A 15,973-nucleotide genomic window follows, 5' to 3' on the forward strand; every position below is an offset into this window, starting at 1 on the left:
CTAAAACATGCAGTTTCCATTCCCACGAGTTGCAGTCAGCATCTTCAAACGGACTGAGTTGCAATTGTTTGGTGAGACTGGTTGAAGTCGTCAAGGTAACAAAGTCGATGGAGTAAATGAGCCCCTACGGTTTCCCGCTGTAAATAAAAATTTACGAAAGACTGAGAATTGAAATTCCTAAATGTAAAGATTAAAATTTATCACATAAGTGATATCACGCTCTCCCTTCGATTCAACAGCCTTATTAAAAACACTGCAACATTTTCTTGATAATGCAGAGCTTGTCAATTGTGATCCAGGGGTCCTACGGTTAAAATTAGCCCGAGTAGCTGGAGAGATTTTGCGCGCAAGTTCTTTGTTTGGCGACGGAGTTCGATCATGCTTGCCACAAAAACGTCAAGTCATGTGACCAAATAACTGACACACCAAAATGCTCCCCGGATAACTTTATGAAAATTTAAAAAGACTGACTGCTACTCTAAAAAAAAAAGTTCTAAATATCCCCAAAACTTTTCTAAACATCTCGAAAAATCCTCTAAATATATCGTATTTTTGTGGTGAAAGTACACTGATTTTCAATCACTTAGACCAACATTTTCAAAATTATATCAAAGTAGTAGGAGTTGAGAAAGAAAATTCAGGAACTTCGATGTTACCAGCATCCACACCATTTTGGAAACTTGCTGCTTTAGCGCTTTTAGTAACATGGAATATATTTTTCGAGTGGGAAATGGCTGAACTGGATTGTTTCTTGTATAGAACTGAGTATTATTTCAAGAAAATAGCGAGGAAAACACAGCGCTAAGCCAAAAAAGCTATTAACACACTTCTAAATATCCTTAAATTTTCTAAATATCTCAGAAACGTCTAAATATCCCCCAAAATATCCGGATATTTGTGGAAAGGCCTATTCATGCACTAGAATGACCCTTGACAAACCCAACAAACGCCGTCATCATTTTCTCACAAATTCACGAAAACGAGGTTTTTTTCTCTCAGTTTTCAAATTTGCCTATGGAAACTGATATCGTTAAAAATGAAAGGATTTCGAAGAATTCTCGGTTTCTGACTCAGTAAAAGTTTTCTCGGATCACCTGGGATGTATTCTAACAAAAGATGTTCGATGTATTCCCGAATTGAGTAAGTTATTTTCCGAGTATAGCTTGTGGCAAACAGGCGGCGATGATAAACGTCAATCAAAACTTATTATTTTTCAAGACTGTCTGTTTTGAGGGTCGAATGTGTGATTGAAAACTGCTGTAATTCTTAACACTGTGAAAATTGCATGAAGTGCGAAGTTCTTGCCTCAGCGGAAAACATCCGGGAACTGAACGTGCGAGTGATTGACAGAAGCTTCCCGTTCAGGCTTCTTACTCAATGAGGGGGCTGAATCCGCCGATCCGTGCCATTTTTTCAACAAATCCGTCGGTCCGCCAATATTTTCCTTCAAAACCGAAACCGCATTGTTTAAAAAAAAACAAATCATCAAAACTGCTTCGGAACTTTTTCGGAAGTTTTTGAGACACCTGTAGACAATCCAGAGCTGTCTTAGACAGGTTCGGAGCCCGTTCGGAGGCCCTCTTCGTATTTAGATGATCATCGGACATTAACCTGATTCCTGATCTTAAAAAATGAATAATCTAACACATTTGCCACTTAGTTTTCTTGTAAAAGTTCTTCGGTAAACTGGTAGATGTGGATACCATTGTGCAAATCCCGAAATCTATAATGAATTCAAACATGCTCCATAAGGATGACACTATTCCAATGACAATGCAAAACCCGAGTTTACCTAATCGAGGCCCAATCCAAAAAAAGAAATAAGGTGGATAAAATACTAACATACCGACCGTAGCCAGCAAAAGATCTGTGATCCGAACTTCGTTTAGGATCCACAATCCGAACTTCAAGACAGGTAGAGTCTAGAGTCCAGGCCAAAATTCACAGCTGATCCACAATCCGCCATATTTTAGAAATCCGCGAATCCGTTCAATTTATCGCAGAACTGCGTATGTTCGCAATCCGTGCACTTTTTTAACTTAACAATGAAGCGAGGCTGATTACTAACGACATGATAGAGTCCAACTCGTCTCGCTGTCATGTCGTTGTCCCGTTAAGCTTTATACGAAGTAATCAGCCTTGCTTCAGTGTCATTGATGTTCCTATTTTTGGCTGATTTGATCTTTTACAGATCCTATGCGTATACCGATAGCATTTTCGCGTACGGTCTCTTGCATCATTGTATTTAGTGCTTTTCTAAGCCAAATCCGACGATCCGCAAACTTATTCACCCCTCTCCTCAATCAACAAACGCCTGATAAGAACATGACATGGAATAATATTAAACTACGATGTACTGAGACATCCAAATTAAATAGAAAGACTAATTCTAAAATAAAATACAGAAGACAAAGAGAGACTAGTAAATTGCTCTGCAGGGCGCAGTGTTATAAAACAAAAACAACGTTTACAAGTGAATATATAAAAGATTATATCTTTAGACTGCAGAGAAAGATGTGAAGACATGATTGATCATCGCAGTTATATACACACAACTTAAGCAGTTGCGAAATTGAAGCCTGAAAAAATTCAGGCCCGAACAGGATTCAAACCCATGACCTCTACGATACCGGTGCGGCGCTCCACCAACTCAGCTATCAAGCCAACTGGGCGCTGGTCACGTTGTGAGTTCGTAATATACCCATAAGTGGCTTCAGAAACAGCTGGCACACAAATCTAAACTGAGCTCAACAGGAGGTTTTGTCCCAAAAAGAGACTGCTAGTATATAAACCATTACATATGCTTCGTAAAGCTGACTGACTGCAGAATTAGATTTAGATTTGGCCTCAAGAACACGACAAAAATACCCTCAAGACAAACATAGAGAACAGTGGCGATAAAAAAGAGACAAGGAGAGGGCGTTTACTTGTATTTCGTTGACTGAAACTGAGAGGAAAATTATAAAAATCGAATATTACTGACTTAGAATTGCTTTGAAAAGGGAATAAGTACTGGAATTACTGACGTCAGTTTCACGCACTTTATTGTTCCCTAAAAATTACAAATGATGGCAAGCAAATTGTCAAAAGAACGGCTGTACTTACACTGTTCCGTAAAGTTTATCTACAGTATGTTGAATCAAATAAATAGCAGTATTGAAATAAATATTATTTACACGGTTTATATGAGGACCGAACAATTCTCGTGGATGAAAATTACAAAAGTCGAGTTTACGAAATATAGCTACAAGTGATGCCAAAGGAATTGTCAAAAGAAGGTTTAGAAACTGTTCTGTGAAGTTATTGAATCAAATAGAAAGCAGTATTGAGATAAATTAGTATTATTTACAAGATTTAATACGAAGTATGACTTCTAATATAAGAAAATTACAAATGGCGTTTTCATAATAACTACAAAATGATTGTAAACTCAGTGTTCAAAGAAAGGTTTAAGACCGTTCTGCAAAGTTTCTTTATAGTGTACATTGAATGCGATTCATAGCAGTTTTAAATTAATGTCTTTTACAAGTTTCAGGTCGACTGATCCTCTCGACTGTTAAGAAGTATCATCAGTTACGCCGCTGTTTAAAAAAAATCATTTATCTAAAGAGAGTCTTAAGTCCGTCACGATAATTACTACTGAAAATGAAACAGATGGAAGGATTTATGACACAATTTATGCGCGTCATAAAAAAGGCAACGTCGGAAAAGTATAGAAAGCTGCAAGACAATATGTCCGATGCAAAGATTAAGAGTAACCAATTGATAGAGAAGGGCAGCCAGCATACTGCAAACATTAACACAATAGCAGTGGCCATCTTTAACACATTTCGCTCCCTTTGCTGACGTTGTTGTCCAACGCTGGCCGATTGCTGGCCTGAAGCGACGGTATTTTGTGATTTGAGCTTTGCATAGATGATAATGTAAAGTACGGTTATCAAAAGAAAAGCGATGATAATAATTATAATCAAAAATGTCAAGTAGTAATTCTCGAAGAATTCTCCAAAGACTTCGTTCCAATGCAGCCTACACGCCAACCTTCCTGGATATTGAACAAGTTTGGAGAAGAGATATGGGGATAATAAAGCCAACGCGACGATCCAAGTGGCGAGAATGAAGAACGGGCACAGCTTTGAACTGATGAGTGGGGAACGGAGGGGATATACCACAGCTCCAAATCGATCCACTGCTATCAGAACCAGGCTCTGAATAGACACACCAAGGGAGACCTCAAGTAAGAAGAAAACCAGCTTACATAAGACCTGGCCAAGAGGACCACCGATCAGCCAGGAGTTTATGTAGAGCCGTTGAATATCCCAAGGAATCAAGAAAATCGGAAACAGCAGATCGGACACGGCCATGTTTACGATTAAAAAGTTGATGGGTTTTCTCATGGTTTTCGTCTTGTAGACAATTATTCCGATGACGGTGTTGCCAGCCAGCGAGACAAGAAAAATCAGGCAGTAAGCAAAGGTCATGCCGATTTTTTTTGCTGTAGGATTCCAGTAGCAGCTCGGTGGCTGTGTTCCATTTATCGTTGAGTTTAAGTTTTCCGACATAGTCGTTCAGTTTCTTTTTCCGCTGTAACGCTCACAAATGAGTTTTCTACTGACTTGTTTTCTTATTAAGGTCACTCTCTTTATGTGCTACTGAAGCGGCTGGGATAAATGTTTCCCTTCTTGTTGTTATTTGCGCGAAAACATATACGGTATGGCAATGTCCACAATCTAATGATGAGCAGATCCACTACCTTTTTATAAGTCTTGCGACAATAACTGATTAGGCTTGTTATTTCATGCGCAGCTCGCCACCCGAAAGTGGCCTATCAGCTTGTGCCACAAATTGCTTTTAATTTTTTATGTTTTCCTTAAATTTCACTGCTGCGCCAGATGAAATACCGACAGCTGTTTTCCTTTTTTCACTTTATTCTGTAGTCTATGATAAACAGTCTTCCATCAAATTCTTCATCACGACAAGTCATGGAGAACACAGGATTTTCAACACTTGAGCTCAATTAAATCATCCTGATGCCCGAGCGGAGACTGCTTATTGGAGTTTACAGTTAGCACTTTTAATGTCCAGTATATTGACGTCGTAAACCGCCTAATCAACGGCTGCCCCGCAAATGACTTTATTCTGCACAGACAGGAAGTTTTCTCAAGTGTCAGTATTATCTCAAGTCAGTCTCGTAACAAAGAGGCTCCTTCTGTGCAAACCGTGCATTGCGTATGAATTTTTCAACGGCTGATATCTTCTGAATCACATTAAAACTTGAGTTCTATAAGTTTCTATAAAAAGTGTTTGTACCTGTCTACATAAAGAGAAAGATCTGGGTGGAGACGGGAGACTGAGGACAGGGCGTTTAGTTTGTTTTCTTAAAATAAACAAGAGACTAGAAAGTTTAAATATTGATGTCGAACAAAGAACTGCTTGATTGCTTTTTTATTTATCCCTTCTCTTAAAACTCCCACCACTTCCTAAGGGTAGGATGACTGGAGCAGCTTAACCCGTATGTGCCTTTCATGATCGCTTTGGATTTTACCCGGCGAATTTCGTATTTCATTTCATATCAGTTACCTCACCGGCTCATTATATTATTTTTAATACAACTTGGTAAGACTGCTAAGGAGAAAGAACTACTCTATTTATATTCTACTAAAACCTCGTGGTTTCAGATTTCTCTCTCGGAGAGCGCAAGTCGAACATACTTCTGAAATTCACTGTTTTGCCGGTTTTGCGAGAATTTCTGGCCTAACATGAAATGTTGTAAAGTATATATTTCTGGTCTAGGACGATCATGTCATAGGTTAAGTCGCTCAAGAACACCTGGAAGATTTTTAATGATCTTGTGTTATAAATTGCCTTGTAGTAAAGACTGTTTTCACATTATTATTATCTTGCCCTTTTTTTTTTACAATTTGATTGTTTGTTGCAGCTTAAGCTTTTAGTATTTGAATTTACTTCCTTTATTTCTACGTTCGTCTTATTGCACTGCAAGTCAGGAAAAGCAGGTCCGATAAAGAGGATTCAACGCAAACTGAAAGCGCTGTAAAATGTCTTAAATTCGTTTAGTATTCAGCTCTCCCATCCTTTAGACATAATTCAATACCAAGCGTGATCAACTTTTTCTGTGTCTCAAGAACATGTAAATGAAAAGCGCCGCTATGATTACCATAATACAGAAAATGCTCGCCCATCTTAACTTTCAAACAGCTGGTTAAGGTAAATGTCGAATCAAGTTAAAACGAAGACTCGAAGCATAACCATTATTTTATATTATTCATTCCTGATATCAAGATATCATTTGAATTGTGTTTTATGTCTGTAAGTGTTACACTCTACTCAATCTCGCACAGGAACTACTACAAAACTACAATGACAACACGTTTTCTCATCGATCCTCGTTTCGTTTTCATTCTCGCCAACGCGTGGGATTTTCGATCCCATAATAATAAGTAACCTGGGGCTGGGCCCAGTCCCTCACGTTCTACTTGTAACACACTCCCCTCCAACAGAAATGTCGTCCCGACATTATAACAGGAAATACAAAACCAAAAAGAACAATGGTTAGGAGGGAGCGTCAGTTCTCATCATGTTTCAAACTGAATACTTATTGTGGCAGTTCCATTATCCGCAGGTTTTGTCTTTAACAGTTTGTAACTAGAGGGAAAATCCAACACAAATTTCGCTTATGAGTTAAGTCACAGAAGGCGAGCAACAGGTCTGCTTGTCCATGGTTAATACTCGGAGTAATCAGTTGTGACTTCAGGAGTGTTCATTACTGGTTTGTCCATATGGGCTGTGGTATATACTGCAGCTGTGGAATAAATGGGATGTGCGGGGTGCAGTGAACACACCGGCAGTGAGGTACAAGCCAGTTGGCCATGACTTGGTAGGGAAGTATCACCTGAGGGCATTGAATTGCGTTTACTACTGGGTTTAAACGTTGGTACTCGGGTACCCCCATCTGACTGTAAGTCAGAATCCGAGGGGGTCGTCTCTCCCTTCTAGGTCGCGTAGCTCCCTCTAGGTGTTCCGCTGAATCTGAATTGTCACTTTCCTCAGGGGCCGTATCAGTCACATCTAGAACGGATGAATTTGGCACTGATGAGTCACCAGTGTCCACTTGTGGGTCAGGTTGGTCCCTGGTATCTGACATAGTGGCACAATCTTCATTATCACAGTGGTCCTGTGGGTCCATAGGAGGGGTGTCTACTTCCGCCGGAAAGGCTATTTCATGGGTGACTGGAGAGGACAGTGTGTTCATCTCATACTCATCATCGGAACTCTCTCCAATGTCTTCAGGCTGAGGTGGCACTCTAGGTCTTAGTTGGGTGGTCTTGGATGATGCTCTCGTTGGTTTAGGCAGTGGTAAAGCATCACAAGGAAGTAGCAAGTTACGGTGTAACACTCGTTGTTTCCCACGGCCAAGTTCTGGCTTTACTCGATAGACTGGACTATCAGATATGCGTTCCTCAACTACATAAATTTGCTCTTCCCAGTGTGAACGGAGCTTTCCAGGTCCTCCCCTTTCTGAAAGGTTTCTAACAAGTACGCGGTCGCCGGGGAGTAGGACTGCTGCGGAAGCCTTCTTGTCGTAATACACTTTACTCTTGGCTGACGATTTCTGGGTGTTCCTAGATGCTAGGTCGTAGGCCCGTCTCATATCTACTTGCCACGTCTTTACATAGTCCTGGTAATCACCCTGTTGAAGGTCGTTCTCTAGGTCAAACAGCAAATCAACTGGTAATCGTGGGGAACGGCCGAACATCAGGTAAAATGGCGAGAACCCAGTCGTTTCGTGTCTTGTGCAGTTGTACGCATGTATAAGCTTGTTTAAGGAATCTTTCCAGTTCGATTTCTTTTCCTCCGGGAGGGTCCTTAGCATCGAGAGTAACGTTCGGTTCATGCGTTCTACCTGGCCATTGCCCTGTGGGTGGTATGGAGTGGTTCGCGAGCTGGCAACTCCACTGAGACGTTCTAGGTTGTGGAACAATTTGTTTTCAAACTCACCACCTTGGTCGTGATGTATTCGTGCTGGGAAACCGAACCTTGGGATAAACTCATTGTAGATCTTCTCAGCAGCAGTGCGGGCCGTCTTGTTGCGCGTTGCATAGGCTTGGGCATATTTGGTAAAGTTATCAACAATCAGCAGTACATATTCATATCCACCTTTGCTCTTGTCCAGATGCAGAAAATCAATGGAAACTACTTCAAAGGGTGCTGATGTCATCAGGTGCATCATAGGTGCTTTCGTGACTGTGTTTGGTTTCTTCTGTTTGATGCATCTGCAACGTTGTGTCACAAAATACTCTATGTCACGGTACATATGTGGCCAGTAGAAGCGGGACCTTGCAAGTTCTGCGACTCTCTCCACTCCAAGGTGTCCCATCTCTGTGTGTAGTTCTTTAAGTACCACTGGGATGAAGTTGTGTGGCAGAACTAATTGTATCTTAGAGCTTGTTCTTCGTCGCAGGATACCATGTTCATCAACTTCCAGTTTCTTCCATTCTCTCATAAGGTTGGTAACTCCATGGGGTTCATTCTTCAGTTGGCCACCACCCGGTTTGATCCCGTGTGTCTTGTAGTAAAGCACGCGGCATATAGCACTATCCGAGTGCTGTGCCTCCTTGATTTCACTAGGGCTGAAGGGTTTTCGATTCAGATCCTTTAATGTCGGTTCAGGAGTTGTCAAGTCTGCGGCAATTGCCGTAACCCATGGGATTGTGCCTTTTGCCTGTTCCCTAACTGCTTCCACGGTTGCTTCAAGGACATCTTTGGGTACTTCCTCTGTACAATCGCTCATATACTTGTCTATGTCCAATGGGATTCTTGACAGAACATCCGCGTCAACATTAGTCTTGCCCGGTCGGTACTTGATTGTAAAGTTATAATCCGCTAACTCGGCCACCCACCGATGCCCCGTGGCATTCAACTTTGCTGATGACATCACATACGTTAACGGGTTATTGTCAGTGAAAACAGCGAAGGATGGAGCATAGAATAAGTAATCCCTGAATTTGTCAGTAATTGCCCACTTTAGGGCCAAGAATTCTAACTTTCCTGAGTGCAAGTGGTAGTTCCGTTCCGCGGGCGTCAATGTCCTTGAGCCATAGCCAACAACTCTCAATTTCCCCCCTTGTTCTTGGTAGAGCACCGCCCCAAGTCCTTCGCTTGAGGCATCCGTGTGCAGTACAAATGGTCGTTCAAAGTCAGGGTAAGCCATTACCCCTGGCTGCATAAGAAGTTCAATTAGGAAGTTTAATCGCTCTTGGTGTCTTTCATTCCACGGGATTTTGTGATTTGATGACGATTGTCCTTTCGATGTCGGCAACTTCCACTTGGGGTGCTCTTTCTGTCCTTTAGCTCTGCTGGGCTGGTCACTGCATTCTTTAACTGAAAGTAGGTCATAAAGGGGTTTGGCTAATCTGGAGAAGTCGCGAATATATTGGCGGTAATAGCTTATGAAACCCAGGAGTTTGCGCAATTCACCAACAGTTCTTGGTTTAGTTTCCTTAAGGGCTGCCACTGCTGCAACGTCTGCTGAGTCCATCGTGTAGCCATCTGCTGAGACTATTCTGCCTAAGTAACGAACACGGGGCTTAAACAACTCACATTTCTTTGGCTTCAGCTTGATACCATACTCCTGCAAACGTTTAAGTACCTTTCGCACATTGTCTACATGCTCAGAAAATGTTCTACTGTACACCAGGACATCATCAAGATATGGAATACATATTTCATCGCGGAGACCTTCTAGGCATTTCTCCATGTACCTCTGGTAAGCTGCCGGTGCATTTTTAAGGCCAAAAGGAATCCGGTTCCACTGGTATAAACCCCAGGGGGTGATGAACGCTGTTAGATGTCGGTGTTCTTCTGCTACGAATCCTTGATGATATGCCTTTCCTTGGTCTAACACTGAAAAGTAAGTGTTCCCACTGAGACTATTCAGGATGTCTTGGATGCGAGGGATGGGCTGGCGGTCATCCTCAGTTTTGCTGTTTAACTGCCTATAGTCAACACATAGTCTCAGACTGCCGTCTTTTTTTCTCACACACACCACTGGGGAAGAGTAGGGTGACTTTGAGTTGCTTATCCAACCACGATTGATCATATCCTGCAAGTGTGACTTTACCTCTTCGTACAAGGGCTTTGGAATTGAATTGTATGTTTTTTGTACTGGGACGTCATCTCTCAGGTTGATTTCCAATTTCAAATGTTCGGCACATCCAATGTCACCATCATCTATAGCGAAGGCCCCGGATTCTTCCCTCAACATCTCCTTAACAATCACCCGTTGCTCACTTGACAAATGGCTCAAGTCAACTGGGGGAGTCCACTTTGCTTTACTTTGTTCGGGCTGACTTGGCTCCCACTCATAACTGGTTGCCTCACTCCAAGTTTCACCTTCCTCTTTCTCTTGTTTCTGTTCAGCTTCGACTGGCAGTGGCGTGACGGACTGCACTAACTGTATAGTGCCCAGTTCTGTCCGCCTACGTAAGGTCATCTCTCGTTCGGTGTTGTTGCATACTGGAACATACATTCGGCTCGAAGACCTCGGGGAGATTCGGTGGAGACAGCCCTGAACTTCTAGCCCCTCAGGCCACGCCCCTTCCTCTTTGGGCTCAAACACAACAGGCAAATCTTCTTCTAATAGTCCAAAGTGTACCTGACATTTGACTCTCACAGTCTCTCCTGGTGGGACACGTATGTCTTGTCTGCCGACTCTGAGCATACCGGTGTCAGCTTCGTCATCCATACTTTGGATGAAATTAACCAGCGTTCTTGCTTCGCCCTCTTTCACAGATGGGAACGAGTCATTCACTATTCGGGGCAATAGGCTGGTTGTGTTGGGGCTACTACTCCTCTTAATGACCTCTTCAATGACATTAAAGCCGATGATGGGATACTCCTGATTATCTTCACTTCCTATTAGTATGGGTACTGTCAATGGCTCCGAGTACCCGTCCTCCCCAACCAACTGGAACTCTACCTCAATCCAGCCATCATATGCGATTTTTGTACCGTTCACGGCCTGGAGATTTAATCCATCTTCCCCCAATAACTCGCTTATGTCTCTTACTGGCTCGTTTGGTAGGTTAATTTCTTTCCAATGTTTGGACACAACACAAACTTGAGCTCCGGTATCCCACAGGGCATCCACCTTTTCCCCTTGAATCAAGCAGGAAACCACACATTTTCTTCCCACTAATTTGGTGAGTTTAGAGCGTTGTCTCGGGGTTAGGTGGGAACTGAACGACGTTTTCAATGTTTCAACACTTGCCCTTTCCCTCAGTTGAACTTCGCTAATGGCTTGACATAGTTTCTTATGCTTCTCCCAATGTTCCTTTTGACAAACTTTTGAACAATAGTGGCTAGTATGGCACTGTGAACACCGCAAGTATTGATGTGCCCAATCCTCCCTCTTTCCACAGTTCATGCATTGTTGGGACTGCTCATGAATCGGGGGGGCTGCTCCTTGTCCCGTGGGGGCAACCCTTGTCTGTTTCCCTGGGGGCTTGCTGAGTTATAGCCCCTTCGGCTTGACCTTAGGCATTGGTAACTGAAGTGGCCGACATCACCACAGTCGAAACAATGGTTGCAATGGAAACCCCTTCCTTGTCTTTCACAATTCCAGCACCCTCTAGGGCGAACCCTCCCTTGCTCTACAGGGTTGTACTGTGGGTGAGGGCTAGCGCGGCTTTGTTGTTCCATGCGCTCCCGGATAGCAGCCAATTCCGCTTTCAACTCTCTAACTTCAGTAAGAAGGTTAACGTTTGGTGGCTTTTCTGGGGTTTTACCTTCAACTGAGGCATGGCTGTCGTCATGGGTGGCCAATTGAGCTGCAAACTGTGTGGGGGTTCGGTTTGTGAGCTGGTCATGACGGGAACCAAGCTTCTGCATTCTTTCTGTTTCATTACTAACTGCTGCATTCAATTTCTCAAAAAGTTCTTCATCTTCCACTTGGGTGTTTTGCAGGCATGGTTTTATCTCCATTTTAATGTTATCATTCCGTAACCCAGTTAATAATGAATGCAGAAACATGCACTGTACCAGCTTTGGGTCATACTTCAAATCAGATCCTGCTTCTTGAGATGCAAACAGTACTTTCTGCTTTAGATCAAGGAGGCGAACAAGAAAGTCCTGAGGGGTCTCCCCAGCTTCCTGTACTGCCGAACTGAGCAGCTGATACATTTCCGTAGCCCCCCTTTCTTGGTAATGTGACCGGAGTATTTTACGTAATCTGGCAAGATCTAGATCGGGCTTACCTTCCAAGTAGCTCCTCAATCTAAGGCCTGGATTGATGGCTCGAATAACGGCCTCGACAATTTCTTCTTCTTTATAGCCCCGTTTCAATCCAGCGTTAATTTGGTGAGCAAGACTGGTAAAGCTCAAGCGATCTTTCTGACGTGAATCTCCAATCTGTCCCGATATTTTAAATTCCTTCCTGAACGGTGGAATCGCTGTGGTTTCTTTAGGCGTAACTGCATTTGTGCTTGACTTGACAGCAGACTTCTGATCCACATGTTCGGTTTTCACACCACCCTCTTGTTCACTCTTCGCGTCCTTCGTTGCCGGTTTCTTTTCTTTAATTGTTTTGAGATTCGTTAGTGCTTCAGTTCCGAGTTCTTCGGCGTCTAAATATTTCGTAAGGATTTGTATTAACGCCAGACGTCCCGTATCCGTCTCTTTAACTTCGATATGTAGCCCCGCACAGATTTCTCGAAGACTCGCTTCGCTAAGCTGACAAATTGCTGTTCTCACCTCTATCTCAATCTCTTCGACGACTTCTATAGACATTTCGATGGTTTCTTTGTCACGTCGGGGTCACCAAATGTTACACTCTACTCAATCTCGCACAGGAACTACTACAAAACTACAATGACAACACGTTTTCTCATCGATCCTCGTTTCGTTTTCATTCTCGCCAACGCGTGGGATTTTCGATCCCATAATAATAAGTAACCTGGGGCTGGGCCCAGTCCCTCACGTTCTACTTGTAACATAAGCAGCCGTTAAAGCTTCTAACGCACACAAGACTGCGCACACCGGGTCAGACTGGAACCCGTCTACGTTCTACGGCTTCTACGTTCACTATCTGTAATAGTCTCTGTTCTTATCTTCTATGTTGTTCAGGTTCACTAGGTAACGTCAAAGGATTTGTATATCTTTCCTGTTAGCTTTTTCTTTGGAGTAATGTTTCTTTTTCACTCAATAATATCCCAGTTAGAGTTTTATGTTGTATTTAAGGCAGGTGTCTGCAGCATGGAAAATATTTGCGTTTCCACGCGATAACATCGTGCAAATGCATCCTGTTTATGCTTCCCACACAGTCAACAGACAGTGAGTTAATTAGGCGTCTAATTATAGATATTTTTCTTTTCTGAGGAAACTAAGTGAACAAAAGCCTCACCGCCTTTATAATTTTATGCTAACATCTGATAAACACACTTACATATCAGAGAGTAGTTACCTAAAACTCAATATTGCAGTGTATATAATTTTAATTCATCTGTGTTCCCCAGTAATAAAGCTACCGTCACCTGAATTTTCAGCGTAAAACGTTATTTATTTTGCTGTTCTAGCGTGTTTTTAACTTTGTCTGCCTGCCTTTTCTGAAACCAGTTCAAAGAAAATGAACTACTGAATTTATTGGCTTTATGTTTGTTTCACTTTAACTCTAACATAGCTCATTCAACGAGAACTGTTTTGTTTTGTAAACGCTCCATCCGTGTAAACGTTTGTCATTTTATCTTATATTGAATGCGGAATTACTCTCTTAACTTCGCTGCTTTAATTAAAAGTAAATTTTCAAGAATGAAAACGTTTCGCTTGTCAAAAGGGTTTGCGTGTCTATTTAGACTCAGTGAGATGTATTTGTGTTTAATAACCGAAGGAGGAAGAGGGGATGTTTACGTTTTGACGCCTTGAACTGTCATCAAAATAGGGACTGTCAAATAAAGCTGTTAGACAAGACAACAGCATCCGCTTTTTAAACATAATAATCATGTATAATAGTTGCTAAATATTAAGCTATTATTTGACGCATAAGTGCATTGGGATGGGATTAGTGCCCTTTATTTAAAGTTACGATTATAAAGTCAAATTTAGATTAGAAAAAGGCTGAGCCGCGAGGGGAATGTTGAGTAGTTAAATTGAGAATTGATTTTTTCCTCGCGACTTTACCGCTTGCGAAAATTTCCCCACGTCCTCAGCCCTAGTGTGTGTAGTCCCACCGCCAAAGCAAAAGCACTCACGCGCGATATCCCATCAGCTACACAGGCAGGTTGAAGATCTAAGATTAATCTTAAGTACAGCATTTTTGTACAGTTTAAAATCTTGTTCAACGGATCAAAGCCCATGGTTATTTCCGTCACATTAAAAGAGTTTTAAAGTCTTTCAGAAAAATACTTAACAGAGCTTGAAGTGCTGCGATATTTATAAGTGTGTATTTTTTTTGCTTGTAGTCTACAGTAAGTACCAAATCAATTCAAATTGTTCGATTACAAAATTTAAGTTAAGTGCCGTTGTATGTTGACATCTATCAGTTGTGACTCCCTCGACTTGTACGCCCCGAGTTTAATCTGCCAACCGGAGCATGCCAAAACACCTATATTTACCGGTGTTGTGTAAAATATTTTGAACAATTTCGCTAATGCTTGAGAGACTTTGGAAACGTCATCTTTTCGTTGTTGGCTGGCTAAATCGCCTGTGTTGTACATAGGAGAAATCAAGCGAAAAATAGCAGTCTGTGTCGGTCAAAATAAAGGTGTCGGCGTGTTTTCACTCTTGCTGACTTCAGCCAATCACGAGGCGAGCTATAACTGGAGCAATATGTATGTTCATTGTGTTATTGTTAAGAGTAATTGCCACTAAAAATCAAAGAAATCGTGGCCACGGTCCAGAAATCGATTTTGCTCATAATTGGCCAGTTTGAAGGCCTAGGTAAGCAACTGACGGAAATCAAGTTAGTTTTTTGAAATATCCAATATAACGGCAGAAATTCACGAAAAACGTTTATCGCACCAAAAGCTTAGATTTCACTTCGCTATAATCCGAAATTTTACACTTTTCAGCTTCTTGCTACACAGTCGTTTACATCGCTGTGAAACTTTCTCAACTTTAAATGTATACATTGATTCTTCCTTAATCAAGATATAGTGATCATTTTTATTTCTTGTGTTTTCTGGCCGAACTGAGCCCCGATTAACTAGACATACTTTTCTAATTAAAACAAAACTCAAAAGTTATGCAATTTCAGTGAGGAAAAACGCTGACCGGTAGTGCTTCAAATTGTCTGATATTCTAGCAAAAGACAGTTCAGTCGATGAATTTTAGGCTTACGGATTCATTTTTGTGGGATCTACCAGCAATTTTGCATGAACGCCGATCAAAAATCGAGAAAATTGCAATTCAACCCCTTTGAAATTTGCAATGTAACGCAACACACTAAAATAGGTAAAAATCTTTTGTTGGCTTGAGACGGGACAATGAAAGCCTATTAATGTCTTTAAAATTTGAAACGCTTTAGAAATAGTATTTAACTTAGAAATTGGCTGTAACAGCGAAAAAACACGAGTAGAACCAAACTTAATCACTCCCTAACTCTCCCTGTTTTGTGTCACGCATGATACACTTAGCCCATGCTACAATCTTGGAAATGACAATCTGTGGCGAAGGTCAAGTAATTTATGCAGTTTCGGGATAAGTGACGGAGTGTTTGAAGCGTTCAAAGTATTTACCCACCAGTTGCTCTTAGATTCCCTTTGCGCTTAGATAACTCCTCCCAGAAGCAATTCAAATCTGCAGGAGTAAGGATATTCGGGACGGCTAAAACGCACTGTTCAGCTTTCTCAGATAACAACGCGTACTAGAGCTTTACACTGCAGTACGCGGTGCTACTATGCAGCGAATACGTGACGGACTTGGCAGATGCGTCAAATCTGTGGAAGATGATGGAGCTTTCTCCAGA

The 15,973-nt window shown here is 41.8% G+C and overlaps 1 protein-coding gene across 1 annotated transcript; it reads right to left on the reverse strand.

Annotated features, from left to right (window-relative positions):
* Window positions 1-3,599: 3,599 nt before the first annotated feature.
* Window positions 3,600-4,577, reverse strand: LOC145487370 (QRFP-like peptide receptor). The gene has a single exon (XM_081466130.1). The coding sequence runs from the start codon at window positions 4,557-4,559 to the stop codon at window positions 3,600-3,602; it is 960 nt and encodes a 319-aa protein (XP_081322256.1). The 5' UTR covers window positions 4,560-4,577.
* Between the last annotated feature and the right edge of the window lie 11,396 nt (window positions 4,578-15,973).

The sequence above is a fragment of the Orbicella franksi genome, chromosome 5 (genome assembly GCF_964199315.1).
Source record: "Orbicella franksi chromosome 5, jaOrbFran1.1, whole genome shotgun sequence".
NCBI lineage: Eukaryota > Metazoa > Cnidaria > Anthozoa > Scleractinia > Merulinidae > Orbicella > Orbicella franksi.